The sequence below is a fragment of the Macrobrachium nipponense genome, chromosome 13 (genome assembly GCF_015104395.2).
Source record: "Macrobrachium nipponense isolate FS-2020 chromosome 13, ASM1510439v2, whole genome shotgun sequence".
Lineage (NCBI taxonomy): Eukaryota > Metazoa > Arthropoda > Malacostraca > Decapoda > Palaemonidae > Macrobrachium > Macrobrachium nipponense.
In genome coordinates this window covers 34,913,876-34,941,375 of record NC_087206.1, presented here as the reverse complement: position 1 = coordinate 34,941,375, position 27,500 = coordinate 34,913,876, and the positions used below count along the sequence as shown (strand labels likewise).

Sequence of the window (27,500 nt, the reverse complement as noted above, 5' to 3'; positions counted from 1 at the left end):
CACACACAGATGTATAGGCTGTCTTTATTCCAACGTTTCGTAATTGTCCAATTAATTACATCATCAGGGCTGTTAAAATGAACAATAGAATTCCTAGTAAAATTGTAAAGACTAAATTAAAAATTAAGAATGGTAAAAGCTGAAAATATTCTTATAAAATGTATGAAATATAAACATTAAAATTAAAGGAATTAAATTTTAAAAGGACATACATTAAAATGAAAGATAACAGAGCATACAGTAAACAAAAATTGAAAGTAGCAGCGAACAGAGTTACAGAACACAAGATTAAGGACCGACATTTCGGGGTGACAGGTCCCTGTTTGATATTTAGGACATAATTATAAAGTGCATTGTTTATTTATGCTTACGTTTAGTTTAACGCTGTCACCCCGAAAGGTCGGTCCTTAATCTTGTATTCTGTAACTCTGTTCACTGCTACTTTCAATTTTTGTTTACTGTATGCTCTGTTATCTTTCATTTTAATGTATGTCCTTTTAAAATTTAATTTCTTAAATTTTAATGTGTATATTACGTACATTTTTATGTGAATAATTTTCAGCATTTACAATTCTTAATTTTTAGTTTTAGTTTTTACAGTTTTACTAGGAATTTTATTGTTCATTTTAACAGCTCTGAAGATGTAATTAATTGGACAATTACGAAACGTTGGAATAAAGACAGACTATACATCTGCATGTCTTCTTCCCTGTAATGATGATTACTAACATGGACTGACTTCCTTCTGACACTAATATATATATATATATATATATATATATATATATATATATATATATATATGTATGTATATATATATATGTTTTATCATCATGCACATCTACATTCAATAATTTGTGGAATTTTTCAAGATAATGCATTTTACGGTAAAATATGGTACCGTTCATTTAGTATAGCAGCTACCTTGCTTCTCTTCTCCAAGGGAAGCGCGTTTGAGTTCAAGATAATGTATTTTTGGCGTTCAAGAGATACTGGAAGAGAAGTTTTTGTTTTTGTTTTTTGGTTGGGTCTTTGGGTTATCTTAGCTACTATTTTGTCTTAAACGAAAATTATTTCGTCACTGACGTTTGTCGTCGCATCCTTTTCCCGCCATCTGACCCAGATTTTAGGCCATTGGCCCTTTTGGTTTTGTTTTCACGAACCTCGATTAAGTCATATTTAATGTCATCTAGAGATCTATCACGTTTCTCCTTTTGTTTACTCCCTTTTACCATCTCGGGTATTATTTTTCTTGGTCCATATTCTTCCAACCTTTCTTTTGCGGTTTCACGAATGTAATTTCCATTTTGCTTTTGATTATATTGGGGTATACTGATAAGGTGCCTTCTATTTCCCGATTCTCTGTAAGCCTTAGGTTTTTCTGCGTTTTGGTAATTTTGAGCTGGTCTTCCACGAACAATCTCTTGGAGACAGGTATCATTCTTGATTCCTCTCTGTTTTGTATTCTTTTGGCCTTGAACATCACTACGTTTCTGCCTGCTCCTGTCATTTCGATCTTGGATGGAAATTTGAACCTCATTTTGGCTGAAAAATTGACTCTTTTGTTTTTCTTGGTGAATTTTCAGTTTACTATTGTTTGTTGTCTTCTTTGATTGGATTTTCGTTGGAAGCTGCTGCTTTTCCTCTCCTTTCCTTCCAGTTTTATCTTGAAATTTACTCTGAATGGTTTGTGCTGTGTAGTCCCTCCCAGGCGCGAATTTGTTTTTGCCTAATGGACTTAGTTGGGGAATCTTGGCTCCAAAATGAACGTCCCCTTTCGTCTTTTCATTTGATAACCTTGGACGACTCCTGTTAATATGTCTCTCTTGAGCATTTTCATGTTTGACCGGCGTCAGGTTCTCAACAGTCCTCATCTCTGCAATATTACTTTTTAGGACTTTTTTTTCTTCACAAGACCTCATCGGTTCTCTATTGTTCAGGCGTCGAATAAGGTTTCTTGTTTTCGTTTCTTTTCGCGCGTTCTCCTCCTTTGCATTGTTTCGCTGACCTGGCTTTTCCCTAGGATTTTGAGGTACATTTTTCTCTGGTTCTCTGCGTCTGCGATGGACTATAATTCCATCTTTCATCTTCCTCTTGTATTCCAATAATATTCTATCTATCTTGATGTCCTGCTGTAAAAATCTTTCTAAGCCTACACATCCTCCCTTTTTATTCAATTTCTCATGATGGGACTTTTCCATTTCCTTACATTTCCTAAGATTCAAAAGGTTCATGGCAGCTGTTTTCTGTTCAGTTCTCTTCTGGAAAATCCTTCGTTGGATTCCCTCTTCTTGTAAGCATTGCCTAGTTGTGGTTTCATTGTCCGAAGTGTGTTGACCCTCTCCTTGCGAGCATTCTCCAGTTGTGCTTTCAATGGCCGCTTTTTGTACCAGATCATTTTTAACCTGGGCCTCCTGTATATTCTCGTTTTCTTCGTTCTGCAGAGAACATTCCGATCGGTGTGATTTTTTTTCTTGAAACCCTATGCTTTGCTCCTCTAAAGCTTTTGCGGTATTATCATTTACCAAAGTTTGAACAGCTTCTGCTTCATCCATAAATGCTTCGTTAGATATTTCCAAGTCTGTTACCGTTAGTTCTTCTACAATTTTTGCATTTGTTGCATGTAAACCATCGGCTACACCTGTATTTGATAATGAACTCTCAGACAACGTACACATATCTATAGTGTCACACCCTTCAGTCAATGTGATTTCATCTTCATTTCCTCCTGAAAAAGCAATGCCAATCATTCCGGAGCCTTCATTGGGAGAAAAACTTGATTCACAGTTTCCTTCTGGCATCACAAAACATTTCCTTCTTAGATTACCCTCAAGTCTCAATAGTTCATCCTTTTTCAGTGATTCTTCAGTGCTCGAATCGTCTTGCAGGCTCGATTCTTTATTTGTAATCCATTCCGTACTGAAACTACTCCCATCGGTGTGTTCTTCCCCTGAGGAACTTTCTTGCTCTGACAGTTTTTCAGAACTAGAAATTTTTGCAAGATCTACTACGTTCTCATTCGCCCCAGGTTCATTATCTCCTTTCTTTTCTTCCTCTGATGAAGACACACATTCCTTAGTCGAAAGAGCATTTGCCAAGGAGTCATCAGATGAACTGTTTACCGAAGTACCATCCTCCAGTGAATCTGTTTTTTCCCCTAAATCTCTTTGTCTGGAAAGTGACCTTTCCAATGGATCTTTGTCTGATGAAGCTAATCCTTCTGAAGATGATTCACTTTCTGATGAATTATCTGCTGAGGAACTAGACTTTCCAGATGTCTCTCCTGAGAAATCAGACTTTTCAGAAGATTCTTTGGACAAAAGAGAACTTTTCTCTGACTGCGGTTCTTCATTCGAACCTAAAGCAGGGGATGAGGACGAATTTACATCTTCTGTCGATGCCGATTCACTTAATAATTCTGATTCTCCTGATTCATCTGATGAGTCAGACTCTTCCTCGGAAACAGATTCATCTGATTCGCCCGATTCGCTTGAGGACTCTGTTACTCCTACTACACCTGATTCATCTGATTCCCCTGATTCATCTAAAGATCCTGATTCACCTTCTGAGCCAAGATCATCAGATTCTCCAGACTCATTTGTTGTTTCTGTTTCTCCCTCAGAATCTGAATCATCCGACTCTGTCGATTCACTTGAAGCTTCCGATTCTCTTTCAGAGTCTGAATCCCCTGATTTTCCAGCTTCAGTTGGCGATTCGACTTTTCCCTCTGAGTCAGCGTTTGCATCTTTGACATTGTTTTCCTCGAGCGAAAAGGGTTCTGGTGTGGGAATATGGCCATCACTAAGACTCTCGTCTTCAGCTGGATCGTCGTTCTGAGAACTTTCATTTGCTGAATCTTCTTCTTCAATAGGTAGAAGTGAGACTTGGATTGAGTCTCTTTTGAAAGCACCTCCTGCAAATGAATTTTTCCTATATGCTGAATTACTGTGACTCACTGAATCACAACCCCGTCCACGTGAATGGTTTTCTGCTGTAACTGATGTTTCTATGTCGTCCTTGGACTCATCCTCCTCAGAGGAGGCCTTTCCCCTTTCCTCACTTCCTTCCTCACAGACAAGAACTTTCGCAATTCGAAAACCGTTTTCTCTATGTGGAGCTTTTGCGTTTGGTTCCCCTTCTTCCTTCCCCTCCCCACCAAAAGAATAATCTATTTCCGGCGGTAAATTGTTTTTTTGAAGGTGACGGTTTCTTTGGGTCAAGGTCCTTTCTTTGAAGCATTCTTTGCCCTTTGGATGACGCTGCTTGTTGACATTTTGCTCTGCAGTGACAACGTTCCTCTCAGGAACATGTTCCCCTCGCGTGACCTTGATCTTCTTGACAGAAGAATCGGTCACTTCCGCCGGTCTCTGCTCTTTCTTGACCAAGACTTTTCCTCCCTGTATGGAGGCATCTTTCCTTCTCCATTTGCCGGTCCTTTTCGAGTCTTGTCCCACTTTGCCATCTGAGAAAAACAGACAAAAGTGGAAAACAACTGTCACTAAACACTTGACATTCAATGTTTTTGATCTACAAGAAAAGAAAGGATGTTTTGAGACAAATATTCGAAGATCTAACTTTAAGCGCTGTGTCTCACTGTTATATAGCAAGCAATGTCCTAATTCAGTTGGCAAGATGCAAGAGCTCAATAATTAAGCATGAACCGTCAATGTACCCCTAGAACAGTATACTGACTTTTATACTTCAGATGTCATTTTGTGCACAAGTCATATAAAATGAGGCAGTGACAAGCATATGTGGGTTTATTGAAGATAAACAAAATTTTCACTGTGTTGTGTTGCAGTTCCTCAAGCAGACACTCAAGAACCTGAAACTGTTTGCAACAAGTATAGAAGCAATGACATTACTCACATATCATTGTTAAGCAGTTGTATTTGGTGTTTTCGGAATAATATTTTGAGAAAAATTAAAGAAGGAATATAACGCTGTACTCACGAAAAAATAAAGGTTTTTTTAAACTTAAGTTACAAAACTTAAGAGAGTATCGACACGAGCTACGAGTTCTTTCAGGCGAACACTGTTATTGTTAGAATACATCCGCTTGGAAATACAAGTTAACTGTCACATACAATCACATATTAATTTCTTGTTTTTTGACTCTCGCAATGACAGAAAATGGTACACATAAATGGCATCGGGAAAGTGTAAAATCAGTATCATTTTTCTTTAAGGGGAACGTTATACAGATCTCAGTTGTCATATTAATGAAAGATGACGGGTACGTCTCAATTATTAACTGATTTGTGATGCATTATATAATTAATATAATTCATGTTATAGAATTTTACGGAATTGGCGTAAAATATCAGTTAAAAAACAGAAAACCATAAAATGTTTTTATAGAAAGAAAGTGGACCAGGAGAATGACTAAGACGAAGAGAGAGCAAAAGGTGTCTTCTGTAAACTCCAGTTAGAAATAGAGAGAGTAAGGGCAGTTCTACTCGGAAAAGAAAACGAATTGGAACATTTGAAATTATATCAGCTCCCTGAAATCTGAGATGAACTTATCCGAAATGCAAACGAGACTTATCGTTAGAAATCTAATTCCCGTACATCAGGATTTGGTGATTCCATATCATGATTAGTCTTTTGGAAACTGATTTCAAGTTACGGAAAGTACAATAATCTACTCTTCATGATAAGCGGGTTGAAGAAGTACCTAGAGAGAGAAGACCGAAGAGAGAGAGAAGAGAGAGAGAGAGAGAGAGAGAGAGGAGAGAGAGAGTGTTTGATCACTTACCTGACGTGAGGAATAGATGTCAGGATACTCTGATGCCCGATGGTATCCTCCAAGGCTCTTAGAGATCTTCTCTCTGTTTAGTCTTCAATGCTTCTCAATTGTTTGACTAAGGTACAAGCATCAGCGACTCTTAATGCATTAAACACACTTCCACAGGTGTCTGTTCTACCTGCATTTTAAGGTTTATGCTTAGGAGTGGAAGACACTTGTTGTGTGTATTCATTTGTTGAGTGTGCAGTGCACTTATATATATTTATATATATATATATATATATATATATATATATATATATATATATATATATATGCTTAACGCGCACACAAACAACGTTTAACGTGTATGTGTATAATGTGTGTGTGTGTATATATATATATATATATATATATATATATATATATATATATATATATATATATGATATTATAGATATAATATATATATATTATATATATATAATATATATATATATATATATTTATGTATATGTGTGTGTGTGTGTGCAAGTGAATGTGCGTATATTATATATATAATGATGCTGTGCATGTATTTAAGTATCAGTGGGCATATTCCTACAACTGAATTAGCAGAAACACTGCTTTATCTTCCTCTGTCATCTTCCCTTCCATGACTTGCTTTATACATCAAAGTTAAGAACGGTGAATGAAAATGAAAACTCCTGTCCTTCCCAATACAGACTCAACGGCTGATTTCCATCCGTAAGTTGCTCTTCCGAGACGTAAGACATCACGAGTGAAGAGGCAGCATCGGCGTGAGAGTAGAAATCGGATTCTACTTGACCACTGTAACAGCGTGGGTTTTGTCCAATCTACACACACATCAGAATGATAGTTCAACTTAAGCCTGATGAGCGCTAATCTGTACGGAGAAGCCTCACGTCGGGATTCTGGTTCTACAAGAATCCGTGTTAATCAAAAAGGAAATCGGAAATTGACGTGGCCTGAAAGCATCAACAAACACAAGGTTAAATGAAACACATAGAAAATCATAAGTCTGACGCACAGTGCCGAGAGAGAGGCGGGTACAACACAAATGGAAGATCGATCCATCTTTTCCATAAAGGCGTATATACGGTACAATAAGCGGAGGAGAAAGTTGACGATGTTCAGACGACCTTTCGGATCCTCTGAGCTTCCTCACCTTCGGTGTCACTGACGGCTTGTCTGCTGGACATGAGCTCTCCCATCTTCTCCATGTAGCTTTTGGTCGCCAGGTCTAGGTAGCCCCTGGGCTCGGCCGAGTCCCTCCCGTCGACCTCGTACCCGTCCTGGGAAGAAGACAAAAATTCGATATAGAAGCAAGAAGACGGCGCCATACCAATCCAACATGAGGGCGCACAGTTTCATAGTTGATGGTCAAAACGAAGCTTCTACTGATCTGGTGTCGGACTATCATTAAAGACTGAATCACATATGCTCTTAGATAGATCTTAGTTAACATTAGAGTGCCTCAGTAACGCCCTTTTCTATTTATCCGAATAAATTTTATTATGATAATGCTGTTTATAGAGGTTTATTTTCGAAAACTTAAAATGTGTTATTTCATACCATACCTTTTTATATTATTGCATTCGTTTAGATTGTCAATTACTCGGTTTAATGTGTAACATATTATAGGAAAATAACACAATCACTGATTTTAAAACTACTTTCGTGGTATTCAGCTAAGGCCACAGGAGAAATAAAAGAAAGAAGCACCAAGAACTTTCGTGTTGTTCTAACAAATTTTCGAGGTACTACATACAATGTTGAAATAACAGGAAAACGCTTGGTACTCCTTTCTTTTATTTTTCCTGTAGCCTTAGCTTAATATTTTGTCACACGCTATTTAGTGATATATAATATATATATATATATATATATATATATATATATATATATAATATATATATATATATACACATACGTATATTATACATATATATATATATATATATATATATATATATATATATATATAATAATAATATAAAAATTTATACAGATCGATAATATATTTCAGAAAACATGAAATAATTTCGTGATAATTATAAACTCTGAATGACAGACAAGGGGAAAGAGAGGCAGTCAACAGAGCAAATCAAAACTCACATTGTACACAGCTGGAGAATCATTCCCAACTAAACTGCTAAAAACATTCACCATAAAAAAATTCATTTAATGTTAAATATCATCACTGAATTGTCATTTAAACTGCCATATGCCCAAATTAAAATCAATGGATTGACAAGCGTGGCAATATCATCATATCAATATATTTTATCATAAAATAAATGTTACCTTGAAGCAGTTTTAGAGCAAAGAAAATACACACATTTAGTTGTCACGAATAAATTATGTTAAAAGCATGCAAAAGCGTTTAGAAGCGATTTACGCGGCTTTATCAGTGAAAAATGTCATGTGGTGTCTTCACGAAACCAACTGTAGTACATGGAAGGCCTCGTCGCCAAATTAGTCACTCTGATTAGTATAATGATCAATTGAGGCTAGTTCTTAATTCCAGAAGTATATGAAACGAATTGGGAAGGTAAAAATATAGGCCTGGACGAAACTGAGTCTACTACAGTTGCTTGATTTTATGTGAGAGGGCCAAAGCAGTGACAGATTGAGAGAATTAACTTCCGGTAGCACATATAAAAGCACAACTCATCTACAAACATCTACTCGTGGAGAAAGGACGGTGATGTTAAAAGGATGTTTTACACTGAGGCACTATACAGAAATGGATGAAGTACAATGCATAAGTGGCACAGGTGACGATGAGCGTCGAGGGGCATCAACGACGTCTAGTTCCTTAGTTATGAACTCTTCTGAGCATTCAGTCAGGAGTCATCACGTGAGTGAAATCTTATGTTTTACTTCGAGATTGCAAAAATGCACTCTAGAACTCGAAATCCAACTTCAAAATAATTGGCGGGATATAATTTTCGCTTGATTTTATGTGATGAAATTTAGACTGTCAAGTCTAGCACTGGGGTTGCAGTGTTCTTTCTTGGGCTCCTAATTGTATACAAGTTTTTTTCCTGTCGAGAACTAAAGGCAATTTAACCATCACTTGTCCGTTAAGTTTGGGTTATTGTATATACAAATGGATGTCTCAGCATACAGGAATGAAGCTGACATTAAGCATTGCATTTTCTAGAATTATGATCAGTTTAACATTGTTTGTACTTATTTACATAATGTTACAGAATTACAGCAATTTATGATAATAGTCTTTATGTGTATTATGAATCTCATTAGTCACAAATGTGGTAAGATACACATTTCGTTAAAAAAATTCATATAAATCATGAATGACATATGATCTGTTGAATTCTATATATTTGTGAAAAAGTATAATTTGCACAGCAGTCTATGTATACAAAAAATTTAGGAATCTTATCCTGAAAATATTACTCAAAAACTAAGACCAAGCAGTATTCATCTGACGACTCTATGACCTCCCTAGAGTCGGACACCTTTCCCCAAAATGTCAGATTTCTGGCAAGAAACTTGGAAACCAGATTTCTGGAATGTTTGTCACTTACTTTGGCAGTTGATCGGCCATTTTTGAAATCCCTTGCAGCCCACTGTCTCCCGTTGTGGTTCGTAAAGGATTTTTATATTTTCTGCTGCCGTGTGAGGAATCAAAAGTTCAAGAATTGTTATCTTCCTAAGATAGAAATGTTAAACGAACATCTATCATCTTCTTTCAAAATATCACTCAAAGTTGACTCAAAATCTCCCAGTGCTCCATACTCCACAAAATTTGAATAAAGTGTGGGGCAACTTAAAGATTCAAAAATAATATTTATTCATTATCTGATGGAGTTCCTTTGCTGTTCACCAATTATGCTTGGAAGCTGCAACATTCCCCGAGTATTTTACACCAAAAAAATGACAACAAGTAAAACGGGAAAAATGACATTCGGAACAAAATAGTTTTAGTTTGTTCATTCTACCTATGAGTTCCTTTGTTGTGTTTCACATGAAATATGACTTGTACTTCTTCCATTCTTATATAGACATGCTGTTTACTAAGGGGAGCTTTGTGATAGACGTACACTCTGGCCGAGATCCCTGTGTTTGTTGATGTTGTTGTTGAGTCTGTGTGCTAAATGCTCGTTCACAGAGCCAGTGGAAGGTTTCTCTGGCGGGATCGGGGAGACGGAATTCTCCCGAGGAGGTACAGAGGTAAGAGGATGATGATGGGGAGGGAGAAGGGGATGAGGAGGAGGGGTAGGTGAGGGCTGTGGTGGGGTGGGACGGATCAGGCTATGACTGGACCTGCGAAGTGGGGGGGCTGAGCAGGGCGTGGGGGGCAAAGCTTCTTCTAACTTGTACTGGGTTGGCCTAAGGCTGGTACGTCCTGAGCTGGGGTCAAGCACACTGGTAGAGGTCCGAGGTCTCTCCAGGAGTTTTTTAAGGCACGGCTTGCCGCTGCTGTCCGTCACAGCTTTGTAGACTGTGCCGTCCAGGTTTGAATCTCCGGCCGCACCACCATCACCAGAGGAAAGTCTACTACCACCACTGACCCGGTCACCGAGTAGAGGCTCTCGGGAACTGGTCACAGGTGAACCTGAGGAACCAGATCGGCTGTGCTGTAAACCTTTGGCTCGACGTTCGGATTTCTCCTAAAAGAACAAAACCAATTACTGTAGCCTTTGGAAACGACCAGACCATTCATTGTATCACTGAACTAAACGTATTACTGTCATTTCTGAAAGGACCAGATGCATCACTACATCATAGAACAAAACACATTACTGCAGCTTTTGAAGGACCTCACGCATCTCTGTATCAAGAAATCGAACCAGTTACTGTAACTTTTGAAAGTTTCAGGTACATATCTGTTTTGCTGACACAGTCTATTTTAAGGAAATTTGGACTTCTGGCCTTGCTTGGATACATTACTGTTACAGATAAAAACGACATTCTAGTCCGTTTCCAATTCAGGCTTCATTGATAACATAACAAATCACACATATGAAAAGATCACAACAAGACAAATGTCCTTCAGACGAGCTGCAATTTTAATAACACTCAGAAAATGATGAAGATTACCATCACCTTGAACTTAATATGCCCGTTATCTCTTGGGCAATAATTTTTTAACCATATGAAAAAAAGGGCAAATACTTGAACACACGCAACTTGATGTTAACATTAAAAAACTCTACTGTTACAATGAAGCAACAATTGAAGTTGGTAAAAAGATATGTGATGATCACTTAAATAATTTGGATATTAATCGACATTTGTAGCTTGATGATTGTATATAAATCATGGTGATGTAAAAATTCATATAATTAAATATTATATATATATATATATATATATATATATATATATATATATTATATATATATATATATATATTTATATTATATATATTATATATATTCCTATATATATATATATATATATAGATAGATATATATATATATATATATTATATATATATATATATATATATATATATAGATATATATATATATATATATATATATATAATATATATATATATATTGCCTGTGTCATGAATAATAAGATAAATAGAATAATAATAGGATAAATATCGTGACATTTCTTTGTTACGCTACACAAGAGTTTCTTCTAATTTCAAGCCACTTATTTTTTCTAAGAAAGTTCAGGATTAAGGGAAATACCCTGAAAAAATCTTACAATTAAAGGACCTTCATTCATCATAAGGAATTAGGAATTTACTTTTTATTTTTAATGATATAATTTGTAATGCCGGTTCTCAATACTGACATTCAGTTCATGCACTCACTCGAGTGACTCTCCTGCCTCACTGCTTCTCCGGAAGCTTCCATAATGATTTAACTGCTGTATTACAAATTACTCTACACTTGGATTTTGTTGTTTAAAATTGCTCTCTTGAGTTACAATATACATGACTCCATTACGGATACGTAAAATATAAATGCTATGCTAATAATAGTATATTCTTAGAACATAACGCAAAGTTCGAAATCAGATAATAGCATTATTCAATCAAAGATCAAGATCAAGCTAAACACTTGGCTCTCGGGAGAGCAGCAAAATGATTTTCGGCGGCAGAGAGAACTTCGGGCTTCGTAACTTGTGCAAAAGGAATTCTGAGCGGCTCCCACTATACTCCATTAGCAATAATCTTTCCACAACTCAGTTCCAGTGAAGCTGTAGAGGAGGTGCAAGTCATTTCACAGAATAAAGGGACCGTCGGTGGTGCCTTACCATCCTCATCTGCGAAGTGACCTTCTCCACCACCTGAGCGACGCTGCTTCTCCCTCCGATCATTTTCCTTCGAGGATTTCTGGGGATCTTTTTCTTCCTCAGCCTCACGGGGGTCACCTGGTGGTCGGATTCCCCGCTGCTGGAATTTGTTTCGCTGGAAAGAGAAAGTTTCGCGCGTGTGTGGGTTGAAGTGATCATTTCTCTGCTGCTTATGTCGTCACTGATCAGTTTCTGAAAGTCGTTCAACTTCACTGATCTCAAAATGTAACCATCTGCTTTGGCTTTTAACGATTTTTGACCTCATTTTACGATTCGTCTTTTTATGGAATACCAGGTGAAAAATGAAGATTGGTATGGTCGAAAAATATCCCTTTTTTTCAAAATAGCCTTCGCACTACGTACTTACTAACAAAATTTCACTCTCTTATTAACTAACCTGAAATCGATGGATGCCGGTTCGTCTGCGTTGGATCCTTTCTTTATGAGCCTCGACCACAACTTATTCCTGAGTTTCTCCTAAAAATTGGAGCCTGAAAGACAAGAGCTCGATCAGTCTTTAATGGTAAAACTGGCTAACAGGAAATTATTTATGTTAAGCAAATACCCCCTCACACAAATATAAAGCTGCAAAGCTTTAGTTTTTGGTGATAAAGTATATGCGCTGACCGTAAATGTCTGCAGTGATATCACTGAAGCTTTTATCTCGCCTCTGAATGGCCGATGTTGTGTAGTGGCAAGGCGCAATCATTTTCGAATACTGTGTTATCGTGGTGATTAGAAAAAAAAAGTCCTCTTAAGAGTTATTTTATTCTTTAATTGACTTCCATAACAAGACAATAAAATAAGTAACTTAAGACCCAATGAATGAAAAAAACGTCGACAAAATTGTTGTCCTAATATGAATGAAGTAATTTGATAAACAACAGCGAAGAAGAAAAATCATAAAAACCATTTTAACATCATAAGAAAGGTAAAAATACTCACCGCAACAAAATTCCAACAAGCAAGAAAAAAAAAGATAAAACAAAAGGTTTAGATGAACATATTAATGACATGTAAGATTAATCAAGTTGTTTCATAATCTATTTCAAATATATCAACTTTGCAATTCCTCAAGGATAATAAATTTACACCCTCCGTTCTGCCTAGATGTGAAAAGGGCAGTGGGGGATACCCACCCGTCGGCCTTTATACTGTAATTTTCACAACATTGTTGAACCAAAATACTTCTACAGATTTTCTGCACTGGGGCTAACAAAGGAAACTTATCAGTTCTGGAGGTCTTTGGCTTACTTTGATTGGCTGTGGATCGAAATACTCAACGAGAGTCTCGCAGAACTGGCGTCCCATGGACACGAAATCGTGGATGTTATAGTGGGTGCCTGCGCGAGGGCCCTCAGAAGCTCCTCCGAAGGATGCCTCCATTGTATAAGAGTGCAAGACGCCCATCATCCAGACGACCACGCGAGCGGTGCCTTCCTTGCAGCGGTGCACTTTGAACTTGCAGCTGCGAAAGCTAAACTGGAATGGAGAAGTCGTGCCTCTGCATTATACACAATGGCAAAGGTAAAACGTTGCTTGAGGCCAAAGGGAATTCTGGGGGTTGCCTCATGGTTTGGGGGGTATTTATTTTAGGGCAAAAGAAACAGTGCTTATTTCATAAGCATCAGAAACAAGAAAAAGACCGACAATCAAAGATGATTTCAAGAGGGACATGACACGAAGCAGCTTAAGGACATTGCATTAGAAACAGATAAAAAGAAATTCTCGAGTGAATATAAACAACTACTTAAAAATGGACAAAAGGGAAAAATTTCCAGTACAGGAGGATTTCAATGTATATTTTGCAATACACGAGGAAGTGGCCGTCCTCAGAAAATGTACCTTATCCCCGCCATTATAATGGAGGAGGAGAGGAAAAATCTGCTCTCGCAAATGGTTGTCTTGGTTGCGACGGTTTTCACAGCCATACAAAAAGATGTTGTGCTTACGCGAATGGGCATGGAAATCCCCATACATAACTACACCGTGTTCATCCATTAACCTATTGGAAAGAAAGGTCGGTGAAAGGGTCAAAACAGGTCACTGTAATTAAAAAAGAAAAATATTATGTTTACAGCTAATGCTACAGCTAAGAGAACACACTCACGCACTGACGTACAAATCCTAAACTCTAAGCAAAATCTAAAAGAAATATAAAACTTGAAAGTAAAAGGTTTTCGATATGGTTCAGCCTGAAAAATAAGCAGCCTGGCGCACTTCACGGGGTGAGAGGCCTTTCTCTGGAAAGGAGTTCAATGACAAGTTTCAGCGGGAAAAGTACGAGGATTACTTTACGTGAGTTCTTGCTATGTAATTCTTCTTCAGAAATCACTTATCAATTAGTGTCACATGTACACATTTTTCTGGATTTTCTTATCACATCATTAAATCTGATGTCAGACATGCCTGTTGGTATGAAGTCACATTAACGAGTATATGGGTTTGTTACTTATCCATACATACAAACATATAAATACATGCATACATATAGTATACATATATGTATATATATGTGTGTGTGTTATTTGTATATTGTATGTATACATTTTGTTACCCGATACCATGTTTGGTGATGAAATGCTATAAAAGCCTCCAGAAAGCTTGCTCATATGACAACTGAAGTGTGCATTTGACTTTGCATTCGAGTTCAATATGAATTTCTTCGTCAATATAAAGAGTAAGAACTGATTCTACTGACCTGCGAACCATGGCTTTCGTATGCCAGATAGCGGGGAACATCTCTTTGACAACCATCTTATACTGGCGATTGAGGTCACGACCTACCAACGAGCAACGGTGGTTGCCCACAATGACCCCGTCCGGATTCAGCATCGGAATCACTTTGAAAATGAACTGCGACCGGAGATCCTGCGGAGGAAATGGATAAAACTATCGAGTCCACATACACGCATCCATGTGCAAGATACAATGACGGAGACAAACTCGGAAGCGCGATAACAGCTCACAATAAAGGAGCATAAAACCAAAATAAATGAGATATGAGAGTTATCACGCAAATGGTTAAATACTTCATTTTCAAATACGAATGTATAACAAATGCAATTCATATATGTCTAAGTATATTGATGTTCTCCAAAAAGTTCATCTCAATGCCTTATGCAACAGGCTAACCGGTAACAACATCCTCACGCACATTGGCACAAGTCTACGGCGTTAAAGCAACAGATACTTACGTGTGCTTTGGGATGATCTGCAGTGAGGAAATCCAATACCCCTTTCATGATCCATGACGAGGGGGTCTCCCCGGGGTGGACCCGGGCTGTGAGCACCACGGCGCGCTTTTTCTGCGAAAGGAATCGATTCAGTTCAGAGAGTCGGATTTTTTTTTCTCATTGATGGCCATGGCTCTCCCGTTTATTTCTAAAAAGTTCATCACCATCCCCGCTGGTTCAGCAATAAATTAAATAAATAAACAATAAGCAATCTATATATATATATATATATATATATATATATATATATATATATATATATATATAGACATTTGTATGTCTGTCTGTCTGTTTCATAGTTCGCTAAGCATGCCTAGATTAGGAGAGCTAGGGCTACTATTTTTACCATAGATTCCCCTCCCCCAGGAAAGTTTTAGTCATAATCCGAAATTGGAGGGCCGTTTCCGAGGGGTCATAAATAATAACCCCTCATTTTCATACCCTCTCATGTTTTACAACTTTCGGAGTTGACATCTAGGTAGAAGTGCTTCTATAGGTACAAACAGGTTCCCCACAATATGGGGCACCCTCATTAGTAAGAGGGACAACCCCACCAACCTGAGGATGGGGTCCTTAGGGTCTGCCACGATATTAGGGGGACAGGAGGCCTATGCCCATTCGACTTACCAACCAGGGGAGAAGGGCTTTGTAGCCTACCTACCCCAGCCTTGATAGCAGAGGGCATAATCCCCTTTTGGGAATTATGATGGGCCTACTGCATTCAAATTTGGAACCGAGAGTTATTAAAAATGACTACAAGTGCATTTAACATCAATCAGAGTTTAACTATAGGCCGAGTTTTATCAAGGGCCGTTTAAGGCGGCCTCGCAATGCAAATCTTTCCCCAGCAACCTGTCACAACATGTATGCACTTACTATCGGCTGGCGGTGCCTGATCGAGCCGGACAGTGACACAGTAGCATAGGCTGGGGACAGATGTACGTCCAGGTCATAATATGCTTTCGATAACACATACCAAGGACGGGTACAGCTGCTAGTAATATATATATATATATATATTATATATATATATATATATATATATTATATATATATATGCACCGCGACATTTTTTATGTTCACAAACATTATGCTATAGATGTCATTAAATAAACAGAATTAGGTCTACCCTGAGAATATCACCGAAGGGGGATTCTAACTGATAGCGGTTTGGCACCTGGGAGATTCAAACACCCGACAGTGACAGCAGAACGACTTAAGGGACCGTGACCAAGATAGACGAGTGGGTCCTGTCCTGAAGTCGTCGGTTCGAACCTCCCAGGTGCGAGTCGTTTATCACTTAAAATTCCCCTTCTGTGATATTCCCGAAGTAGAGCGAATTGGACATTACACGACATTTATAGCTTACTGTTTGTTTGGAATATATATATATATAAAAACACTCAATATATATATATATATATAATAATATATATAATATATAATATATATATAGATATATAATATATATATATATATATAGATATATATATATATATATATACAGTAATGGGATTCGTGACCCGTCTCACGGAATTCTATGAGTTCGGCAAACTGATTACGTGTAAAGACCAGTAACTGACCACCCGAATAGGCAGTTATAAGTAGAGAAAAGGGCGCAACTTTTAACTCGTAACGTAAATTTCATCAAGCATTACCACTAGTAATCGTGACGTCATACTGGTTCCCTGCCTGAAAAAGAAATGGGATGATTATGTGAAGGGAAACACCACAATCACATAAATATGTATGATAATGTATGTCTTGTAGTTAAATTTTACCGACATATTTATACATTCCTGTTTATGCTTTCATAATTTTTAGGTCATACTGATCTTGATAATAGAGAATGTATAAGAAAATATAACACCAATAATATTATGCTTATTCATAACTGACTTTTAATGTCATTATTATCATATTCACTTTTAATTTTAAAATACTCACGAAAAATGTAGCAGTATCTCCTTGCTCATAATGTTTTCTTGCATATGATACTGTTTATTAGGACAAAAGCACAACAACGTAACTAAAATATACGCATTAAGTTAATCATTTACTTAAATATTTACCTTTTCCAGAAAAAGTCTGAATTAAACATTTTGCCAGATAAAGACGCAATTCATCGAGTAAACTTCGCTGTCTGCTAGATTGAAAATCTATCCTTTTTTTTAAATTAATGCTCCATATTTAACGACTTTTTCGCTATTTTTGCGAACGACTACCGTCTACTGGTCACTCATGGTCAACAAGCTACTGCATCCCATCCGATAACGTTCGTTAGTGATTTTGAGCATATCGTGTATTTCAACAAGATTGTTTGTATGGTGTTTTTACGTTGCATGGAACCAGTGATTATTCAGCAACGGGACCAACGGCTTTACGTGACTTCCGAACCACGTCGAGAGTGAACTTCTATCACCTCAAATACACATCTCGCCCGAGAATCGAACTCGCGGCCACCGAGGTGGCAGGAAAAGACCATACCGACCACGCCACTGAAGCGCTGTATTTCAAAAAGGGGTTTATGTTTTTTTTTTTATAGAATAGCAGCATGTAATGCCATACAGCAAACTCTAAACTCTATAGTAAAGTATTTTTATTTTTACCTTTCGAAGAATACACAATTCAAAATCAATAAACAGTAATATACGTAGTAAATATAATTTATAAGAATTGTAATGTTGATCGAAAAAAGCACAAAATTTAGACATGTGTAGTATATTGGTACACAGATATATCTTCGTGTTATTAAGTTCATTACCTATATAGTCTAGTAATATAGACACCCTTCAATATCATTATAATGATGTTTAACCGTTATTTAGAAATTTTATTTGAGAAATCATTATAATGATCGTTTTAGTTGCTAGAATCCAAGATCAACGTTTTAACCTAAGTGGAGCACATTTGGCATCCTTTCTGTGACAGAACCGGCTGACAAAATATTTGAATCCCACCACTTGCTATCTATCTATCTATCTGTATGTGTGTGTGTGTGTGTGTGTATTAAATCATCATGAATTTTCTGTTTTAGCACATGTCATCGACCTCTACTTGATTTCTTAAGGAATGAAATATTTGATGATGTACATTATCGTTAATTGTGGTTTGACACTGACCTTTTTTGCTCTTAGAAACGTTAACCTGAATTGTAAAGCATTCATCAAAGACTGAAATAACAGATAAAAAATACTTAACGCAAAAAATGACTTAATGACTTCAAGTTTATGAGTTAGACCTCCACAGCCTCACCTTCCCGTCTTCCTCTGGTTCCGGACTCGTGATCGTTAAGAGATAAACTGGGTTTCCCGCCAAAGAGCGGCAGAGTATCCGCTGCCTACAGACGGTGGACTTGAATACGTCGTTCTGTGAATCATGGAAGCGCAGTCGTTAGATTACTCAAAAATACTGGAGATTAATAAGCCCAAGCCCTTCACTGTTCGGCCTCATAATCAGATGGGACTACAACTACACCTGAGGCAACTTCTCACTACTAAGACAGCAACAACAAAAGTTACAGATGAGAAACTCAAGAGATTCTCAGGTCACAAGCTTTTCTGTTTTGAACACTAAAGTAGACAGATTAAATATGACGTAAATGCTAATACGGATGCTGTCAACGGCGGTAACGACAATCATAAGCGACAAAAATATGTGATAAGATGAACGGGAAGGTCTACTAAAATATATAAAAGTTGTTCACACAATACGACTTGAAATACAAAGCCCAACTCCTTCCATCAACGCCTACCTGAATGCTAAGCAGATGTTCCTGCAGGTCCGAGTAACTGTAGGGGTAACAATGAGCAATGTAAACGGTGTCGTGGTCGTGTGGAAACGTGATGTTGAAGGTCAGGGTGTAAGAAGGAGCGTCGTCTTCTCCGTCGTCGTCGCTGTCAAAGCAGGCGCTGTCGCTGCTGGAAAACACGAGAGCATTTCACAGTGATCAGGACTCTGTTCAGGTTAAGTTACCTGCTTTTCTCTCAATTTTCTTTTATGGGAACTTCAATCAATGTCACGCTGTCAAGAGTACAACGAGATGGCATCCCTAAATTACCAAGCTGTCATCAAGCGAGATGTACGAAATCCTATTCTTTCACATATGAAAAGTGTAGTTCACGTAAGAAAAGTCAGTACCAGATTGGGTTTTGAGTATTCTAAGGTGAGAAAGATAATGTTTATAGGTAGAAGGTTCAAACTATTGAGAAGAAACAGAGATGATAAGGGTTCTCCACATCTGATCTCCAGCTTAGGTACCAGATTTGCTCTTCACAATCAAGGTTTCTAAACTTTACAGCACAGAACATTAAATTATATTTTTCTGTTCGAACACTAGCCTCTTACAGAATAAGATACGATAGTTATTGCAAACTGACAGGACTGACAGTCAAAGTGAAATTCAGTTCCGTGAATTCCGTAGAAAAATACAATACCTGTCATGGTTCTTGAAGTAAACAATATTGGTCGCGCATCGCCTCCATCCAACAGAATGAATCTCGGCCTCTTTGGACGAATACATGAGGGGACGCATGCCGTGGTTGTAAAGGCTGTCCCCTTTGTTCAGGTTCACTATAGAGAATCTGCAGGTGAATGAGATACGAAGAAAGTTTACAGAAACCGATGCTTCCGTTTGGAATGAAGAAAACACTTCTCAGCCTGTGAAAGTAATCTATGCTTAAACAGCAGTCAAACGAGGTGTCAAACGAGTACGTCTTCAGTAATACATATTTATTTGCATCTTGCCGATCAGCTTTATACCCAGAATCAAATATCTTTCTATATCTCTTTAGAAATGAAGTCAAACATTTCCCTTGAGGAAAGACGACAAGAACACGTACAAGTATAACTTCATTTTTGTTACCAACACTGGTGACAAGATGCCAACAGATGTGGCTTTGTGGCATCACCCTAAAACTGAAGCTACTCTAACAAGTACACAAGACTGTAAGCTTCCTAATTTTTCAGAGATTAAAAATAGATGTAAGCCTCTGGCAAATTCTGATAATCGTAACTACGTGAAAATTAAATGCAGTACATTTCCATTGATATCACAACACCGAATACTTATAAAGCTTATAAACACGCGAACTAACTATCTACAAACACACACACACACACACACAATATATATATATATATATATATATATATATATATATATATATATATATACATGTATATATATATATTGAGAGACAGAGTAATTGAATTACTTAGAAAACAGATCAAACGGCATACAAACCTATAAGTTATATCTTTCCGGGTGTTCGAAACAGCAAAGTAGAACCACTGCGTATGACGGGAGGTGTACATGTCTGCCCTCAAGTGGAGTTCATAGTAGCACTCCGAAACTTGCACAGCCTGAGGGAAAAATAACAATTATTTTTGAACTGATATCTAATTTTAATACACATTCATAAGAAGGAATCCAGAGAGAGAGAGAGAGAGAGAGAGAGAGAGAGAGAGAGAGAGAGAGAGAGAGAGAGAGAGAGAGAGAACGTCTCTTGTCTCACCTTGCCCAGATTCCCGCACTCGAACCTAGACTCGAACTGCAAGGTGGTGTCATTTTCGTCTTCCAGGGGCGGCCGGACATCTTCGTTTAGGAACTTGTTTCCTCCCACACACGAGCGGGAAAACTGCCGTGAAGAGAAGAATTAATAATCGATGAAAATTTTTCAAACAAAATATTTGATGCAAGAATTTCTGCGAGTCTAGACACAAAAAGTAACAATTTGAATTCTGAAATAAATCCCACTCATGAATGCTATCAAAGCACACACCCAGGAAGTAATATTATTCCTTCCAAGGATCCCCTTCGGTGTCTTTAAAATGTCCATGAAGATGAACTTTATTATTACTACACATTTGTGTTAGCAGAAGACTTGGAATTCGCAAATCGCCATTTTGTTCCTCGGGGTGACTGAAGTTTGTTACACCTTGCTGCCATACTTGTGTTGATCAAACAACATTTTTTTTTCTTTTTGGAAAGGCGTAAGTTCGTGTGACTACAGCTTGATGAAAATGCGCGACTTTAATTCTGCAGCAATGGTAGAAAAACGCAAGCTAAGTGAAATGATTAAAAACAGCTACAAGAAAAGAGGCAGCTTCTGTATTGCAATCAAATACGATTGTTTGTTTGTATAGTGTTTTTACGTTGCATGGAACCAGTGGTTTTTCAGCAACGGGACCAACGGCTTTACGTGACTTCCGAACCACGTCGAGAGTGAACTTCTATCACCAAAAATACACATCTCTAACCCCTAAGTGGAATGCCCGAGAATCAAACTCGTGGCCACAGAAGTGGCAGGCTTAGACCATACCGATCACCCCACTGAGTCGCCTTATACAGTTGTTAAAATCCTGTTAGATTGAAAACATTATATTACAAAACTATTTAACAATATATTTGATTGCAAAATTTAAAAACTATTAACAAATATATTTAACAATATATTTGAATGTAAAATTGTGATCGAAATGCAATAAAACAATCTGAAATGCGTTTGACCACTACAGTATGCCGTTGCGGATTTCAAAGTGGCATTTCCTGAGAAGTGAGAACAACTAACTAACTTCTGATGTCAAATAATCTGACATCTGTTCATTACCTGAATCACGGCGTCACAGGTCTGAATGGAATAAACTGCAACTGACACAAGGTTTCATTGACAACGAATGAAGTACTCACGTAGTTGACAGAACTAGTTGGATAGTAGTGGTAAACTAAGCGACCTATTTCATCTCCTACAGGTTGCGGTCGAAGTTCTGTTCCACTCTGTTCGTAAAACGCCTCCGGGTATATCGGCCAGTCCTCGATGTGGTGGACTTTGTCTTGTATGACCTGAAGTGAGAAAGATATTCCACTGTTATACTATTTCAAAAACTAAACAAACTGTACCGTTAAATGTTCCTTCATTGTCAGTCAGCTGTTACAATATTTCAAAAATAACCAAAAAATCAACAAACGCTCTTCACTAAATTCCTATTCTGATCTTATACAGGATAGAGATGACTTCAAATGTTTACTGACTCTTATAATAATAGTTAAGTTTTTTTTTGGTGAGAAGTAAGCAGATAATTTGGACAAAAAAAAAAAAAAAAAAATTCTCGGAGTTTAAAAAAAAATTCTTCTGAGTACAAACTCAGGCAAGGCTCGAGCCCAATTGAAAAAGAACAAGCTTGAAAAAGATCATTATTCAGTGATGACCAGTGTTAACGAGCACCTGACATCCTCAAAAGACAAACCATTAAAAGCAGACACTTCCAAATTGGCGGCGTAGTGAAACCACGTGTCATTATTTCGAAGGAAGGGCTAATCCACAGATAAATGATATCAGAAGTAGAATCGGGGACTACTCGGACAGTCTTAATTCGCAATTACAGGATTGCCGGAGAGATAATTGCTTGAGGGGATTAGCAAACGGGAAAATTTCCCTGATTATGATGAGGGTCCTCAGTCCCACATCATCATTCCTATAAGCGCCGTTTTGCTATTTCCTTTTGATAGACATTTCATCAACCTACGTGTATAATTGCGCTTTGTTTGCCGAGTTGCTTAATGACTTTATTTTATCTACAATTTATGACATTCCTCCCTGTTGTTTCTATCTTTATTCACAAATGGGGATTTCATGTGCGTTCATGTGTTCGTGTATGTGGAACTTTGCTTAACAAGCTACTTGCCTTTTATGCTTGTTCTTGGTGGATTTGCGTTCGTGTCGAAGCCTGTCTGAACCGAGTTGTGCTTTCCTTTGCTAGAAGTGCATCACTAATGGTTCCTTCAAGGTTAATTCGTATCTTTTTCCTTCCCACCAATCGCCACACCCCACTTTTCTTTTTTCTTCGTTTTTTCTCTATTCAGGCCTGGGATAGTCAAGAGCACTGGGTACATTCCAATTGGAATTTGGATAAAAAAAATAAAAATAAACACTCACACACGAAGCAATTCACTTACAGCCACCCCTAATTATATTCCAATCTGGGTCAGACTTCATTGCTCGTCCTACTTTCAGTCCAGAAGCCTCCGAATTTCCGGATTAAAATCGAGGCGAAACCTGCAACTGTCGTCGTTTTGTTTTGTCTACGGACTCCTTCCTTCCAACGGTCCACATCACACTGCTACGCTTCTCTTCATTCGAGAAGTCCAGGAAGGACTGCCTTTTTTCCTCCGTATTTTACTATACCTGTACCTCCTCTTTATGGATTTATATTTTTCGTATATAGGCACCTTACTGTGTGTGTAAAATTGTAAAATTGCTCTGCAAGTCCAAGGAAATTCTGGCAATATGAATTCAAGTTCATTGTAATCATCTCTATTTAACAAAATTCTAGTTGTATTAACTTCAGTATAATAACAACCTACAGGTATTGAACTCCACATAGCTTGCTCTCCTCCAGCCCGGAGTTGGCGGCTCTCACCGAACTTATTAATGAAGTATGGAGAATGAAAGTGATTCAGTCCGAGCTTAAAGGGTAGCACATATATGCCACATCACGTCTCTACCATGTAAGGGGTAGACACACGTGAATTGTAGGTCAGCGCCCCTTCGGGCCCAAGACTTTTTTTAACTTTTTATTTTACTTCATTTCCCTCTTCCTTTCTTTAGTATTGCTGTCCAACCTCTCTCTAACTATTAATTCTTCGCGCAACTCTGGAGTTTTCTTAAAATTCCCCCTATATTTCCTTGTTCTTCATCTTCTGTATTTTCTGGATCTCTTTATCTTGCTACCCAACCACTGCAACTCCTCTTTTCACTGTCGCCAGCACTGCATGACATAAAATGGCCCAGCGCTTGGACTGACTGCCTGAATTTCATAAGCTCAATCAATGATAAAGGAGTAACCGAATCCATCCATCCTTTGTAATACTGTTATTTTTGGCAGTATGGGAACACGTGTCATGACTATGATATGGACAGACGAAACAGCCAGGCCAGATAATATTCCCTTCGGTTCCTTAAGGAATGTTCCCATTCACTGGTTGTCTGTAAATTCTGAAGGAAAAAATAACATGAAGAGGCAACTTGAAGAAAAGGAGGGGTTAAGCCCAAAAGATATAAAAGATATAAATCCTCCCTTTTAGTTTTTTTCTAAAAGAAAACTATTGAGATGGCTTCGCCTGTCCTTCCGCACTTTTTCTGTCCGCCCTCAAACCTTAAAATTCTACTGAGGCTAAAGGGGCTGCAAATTGGTATGTTTATCATCAACCCTCCAATCATTAAACATCCCAAATTGCAGCCCTCTAGCCTCAGTAGTTTTTATTTTATTATACGTTGTACAGAAAACTCGAAGAAAATTTGGTGTATGTTTTACTTGCTTAGTGTGAAGTCATCACGAAACAGGACTGCAAAAGCATAATGCCCTCGGGCTCACTTAAACATTTTGGAATGTCACTTGAAATGTTCAGGTTTGTCATAATTCTTCTGCTGTGTTTGCTTATTTTTCATTCCTGACTTTTACACTTTGTACTTGACGGTCATGCACTGATCTTATAATCAGATGTCGAATTTTGAATTCTGAAGGCAAAGATGCTGTATTGATTTAAAGAATTTTTTTAATCTACTACAAAAGCTTCGGATAGACATGCTGGCTGTTAATAAGAATAGTTGTTCAACATAATAAATACAGATAAATCTAAGCCTGAATTCACACCTGTCAAGAGTGACTATGAAAAGCCGAAGCTGCTCATCCTAATCTTATTCTCGATTCTAATTGCCTTTGGGCAGTTCCATTAGCGAACGCTCGATTTCTAACGGCCCATAATGGACGACGGTCAATTCTGATTTACTGAATGACTGAGTCACTTTCAAATACGCCATATGATCACCATCATTGACACTCATGCCAGCGCATATGTGTATGTTTATTGATAAATGCAGGACAAGACTAGAACGACAAAGTGATTGCGTCTGATGTGTCAAAGCCATAATGTTGAGCAAAGGTCAGGCAGAGTCTGCCGTTCCCGAGAGACTATAGGAGCACCTCGCATGATATGAAATCGCTACCTCCAGGTTTGAGTTTTGTTTGTTTGAGTGATTAAAAGGAAATTAGAATAAGAGGAACCACATAAAATACTTAAAGGTCAGGGCACCAAAAATAGTATATATAAATGAAGTGTTGGTTTTCGAGGAAATCCAATGGCCTCTAAAACAGTAATACACACACACACACACACACACAGAGTTTCTTACCTGGCATTCGACGGGCCACTTGATGTTCTGCTGAGCGCAAGCCTCCCTCACGATGCCGTACAGGTCTCTGGAGTGAGGCGGCGTGTTGGGACACGGGCTCTGCGGGGAAGACGAGCTCTGCAGACGATAACACGAGTAGTTATCGTGGGGGCCTGGCTTATCTACCAATATAGCATCCTCTTTCCTCGGCTCCTGTAGGCTCCCCATACCGTACACTGCAAAGACAAATGGCCAGAACTGAAAATCACTGAATGTGAGGGGGACGTGGTGGGAGGGGTGGGGGATGGGCGGTACGTCAATAAAACGGGAGTGGATGTAACCAAAAAATAAGAGAAATAGAATCTATACTTTTTTTTTCTAGCGTTTCCCTTAATTTATGCACGAAAAGAATATAATCCTTGACTGTCATAATTTCCTCACTTTTGTCCGTTCAGCTGTATCAGAAGATACATAAAGTGAACAGCATTTTCGTCCAAAATAGGCTGTAACAGGCCCTTTTTTTTGGCATTTTATTTATTTTATTTTTGCAAGTTTCAATGATGAATATCTTATCATATCAAACCAAGTAGAAACTTATGGTTCGCCTGAAATCAATGAGACTTGAAATAAGTGGAACTACACTTATATAGTAAATGTCAAATGGCTCTACCCTCAGTAGATAGGCCCTCAACAAGCTTAGCTTAAGACACAACGGAACGGACACCTTTTGCTTATCGCCATCCTCACCCCCAACCCCCAAATCTCGTTAACAACGGGACTGAAGGGGGGGGGGGGGGGTGGATGGGGGCCGAGAAGGAAAACGACAATGTGAAACGCAAGCATAAGAGCAAAGTGGGAGCAGCCTGACCTATTGACCGTAGCATAAAGCAAGGCACATTCGTTCTCATAAAGGGAGAGAGTGATGCTACCATATTCATAACATGCTGTATTGCTTTATTACGGCTCCCAATTAACCTAAAAATATTGACCGAGATAAATGGAGATTATCACAGGCAGTACGAAAGTGTTTCAACGTATAGAGACCTATTTCACAGAGGAGAACCCGTAGAAAAAAATATATTTCTTGAAAAATATTAAAAATGGGTGGAATCACACGATGAGAGAGAGAGAGAGAGAGAGAGAGAGAGAGAGACGAGAGAGAGAGAGAGAGAGAGAGAGAGCGAGGGAGAGAGAGAGAGAGAGAGAGGGCGGGGGGACGGGGGGGAGGGGGGGGGGCACAAAATGAGGTCACAACGAGATGAAGCCAAACGCTGAGAGAGAGAGGCTAATTAAGAAATTCCGAGAAGCGATTAATACCCAGGGAATATTTTATTAATTTTTCGCTTCCACCACTCTTCATGATTCGCAGGGAATGACGTCAGAATCTCGCGTGATTCGTTACAAAAATTCACGTCAATCTCCTGAGTCATTCCCCAAATCACATGAGAGACGGACGGAGAGAGAGAGAGAGAGCGTCAAACTGATGGTCGAATATGGATTCGTGTGCAATCAGATGTCTTGTTATGTCTAAACGGTTCCTATAATAAAAAAATAGGTTAATGATAGCAACTCTAATAAGCTGAAGAACTCCGTCATTTTTAAGGACTGGCCATGGAGTGATTTCCCTAAACATATTGCCTCCACTATATACTTATATATAATCCAGCTATATATATATAATATATATATATATGATATAATACACCGTATATATATATATACAATATATATACTATATTTATATCTATGTATACGTATATCTATATATATATATTTATAATTATAATATCTATGTCTACTTGTAGATATAGTATATATATATATATATATATATATATATATATAGATATATATAATATATTATATATATATATATATATATAATTATAGAGAGAGAGAGAGAGAGAGAGAGAGAGAGAGACGAGAGAAGAAGAAGAGAGATGAGAGAGAGAGAGAGAGTTCTCCTGTTTGTTTGAGAAATGGGGAAACTTTATTCTTGCAGAAGAAGATGAAATATCTGTCATGGCGTCCACAACTTGACTGATGGCTGTCAAC

At 37.9% G+C, this 27,500-nt stretch overlaps 1 protein-coding gene across 2 annotated transcripts in view; it reads right to left on the bottom strand.

The window, feature by feature from the left end:
- Positions 1 to 27,500, bottom strand: part of LOC135225736 (cytosolic carboxypeptidase 2-like) — a 172,120-nt gene that overhangs the window by 6,523 nt on the left and 138,097 nt on the right. For both annotated transcript variants that reach the window (XM_064265128.1, XM_064265129.1), the window contains 15 exons: positions 25,467 to 25,681; positions 21,965 to 22,117; positions 20,790 to 20,912; positions 20,519 to 20,637; positions 19,710 to 19,856; positions 19,028 to 19,193; positions 18,529 to 18,642; positions 15,235 to 15,345; positions 14,739 to 14,908; positions 13,883 to 14,042; positions 13,292 to 13,519; positions 12,435 to 12,514; positions 11,999 to 12,152; positions 9,823 to 10,392; positions 6,918 to 7,044 (listed from right to left, as the gene is read on the bottom strand). In XM_064265128.1, coding sequence (XP_064121198.1) covers positions 6,918 to 7,044; positions 9,823 to 10,392; positions 11,999 to 12,152; positions 12,435 to 12,514; positions 13,292 to 13,519; positions 13,883 to 14,042; positions 14,739 to 14,908; positions 15,235 to 15,345; positions 18,529 to 18,642; positions 19,028 to 19,193; positions 19,710 to 19,856; positions 20,519 to 20,637; positions 20,790 to 20,912; positions 21,965 to 22,117; positions 25,467 to 25,681 — 2,637 coding nt within the window. The remainder of the gene's footprint in view (positions 1 to 6,917; positions 7,045 to 9,822; positions 10,393 to 11,998; positions 12,153 to 12,434; positions 12,515 to 13,291; positions 13,520 to 13,882; positions 14,043 to 14,738; positions 14,909 to 15,234; positions 15,346 to 18,528; positions 18,643 to 19,027; positions 19,194 to 19,709; positions 19,857 to 20,518; positions 20,638 to 20,789; positions 20,913 to 21,964; positions 22,118 to 25,466; positions 25,682 to 27,500) is intronic.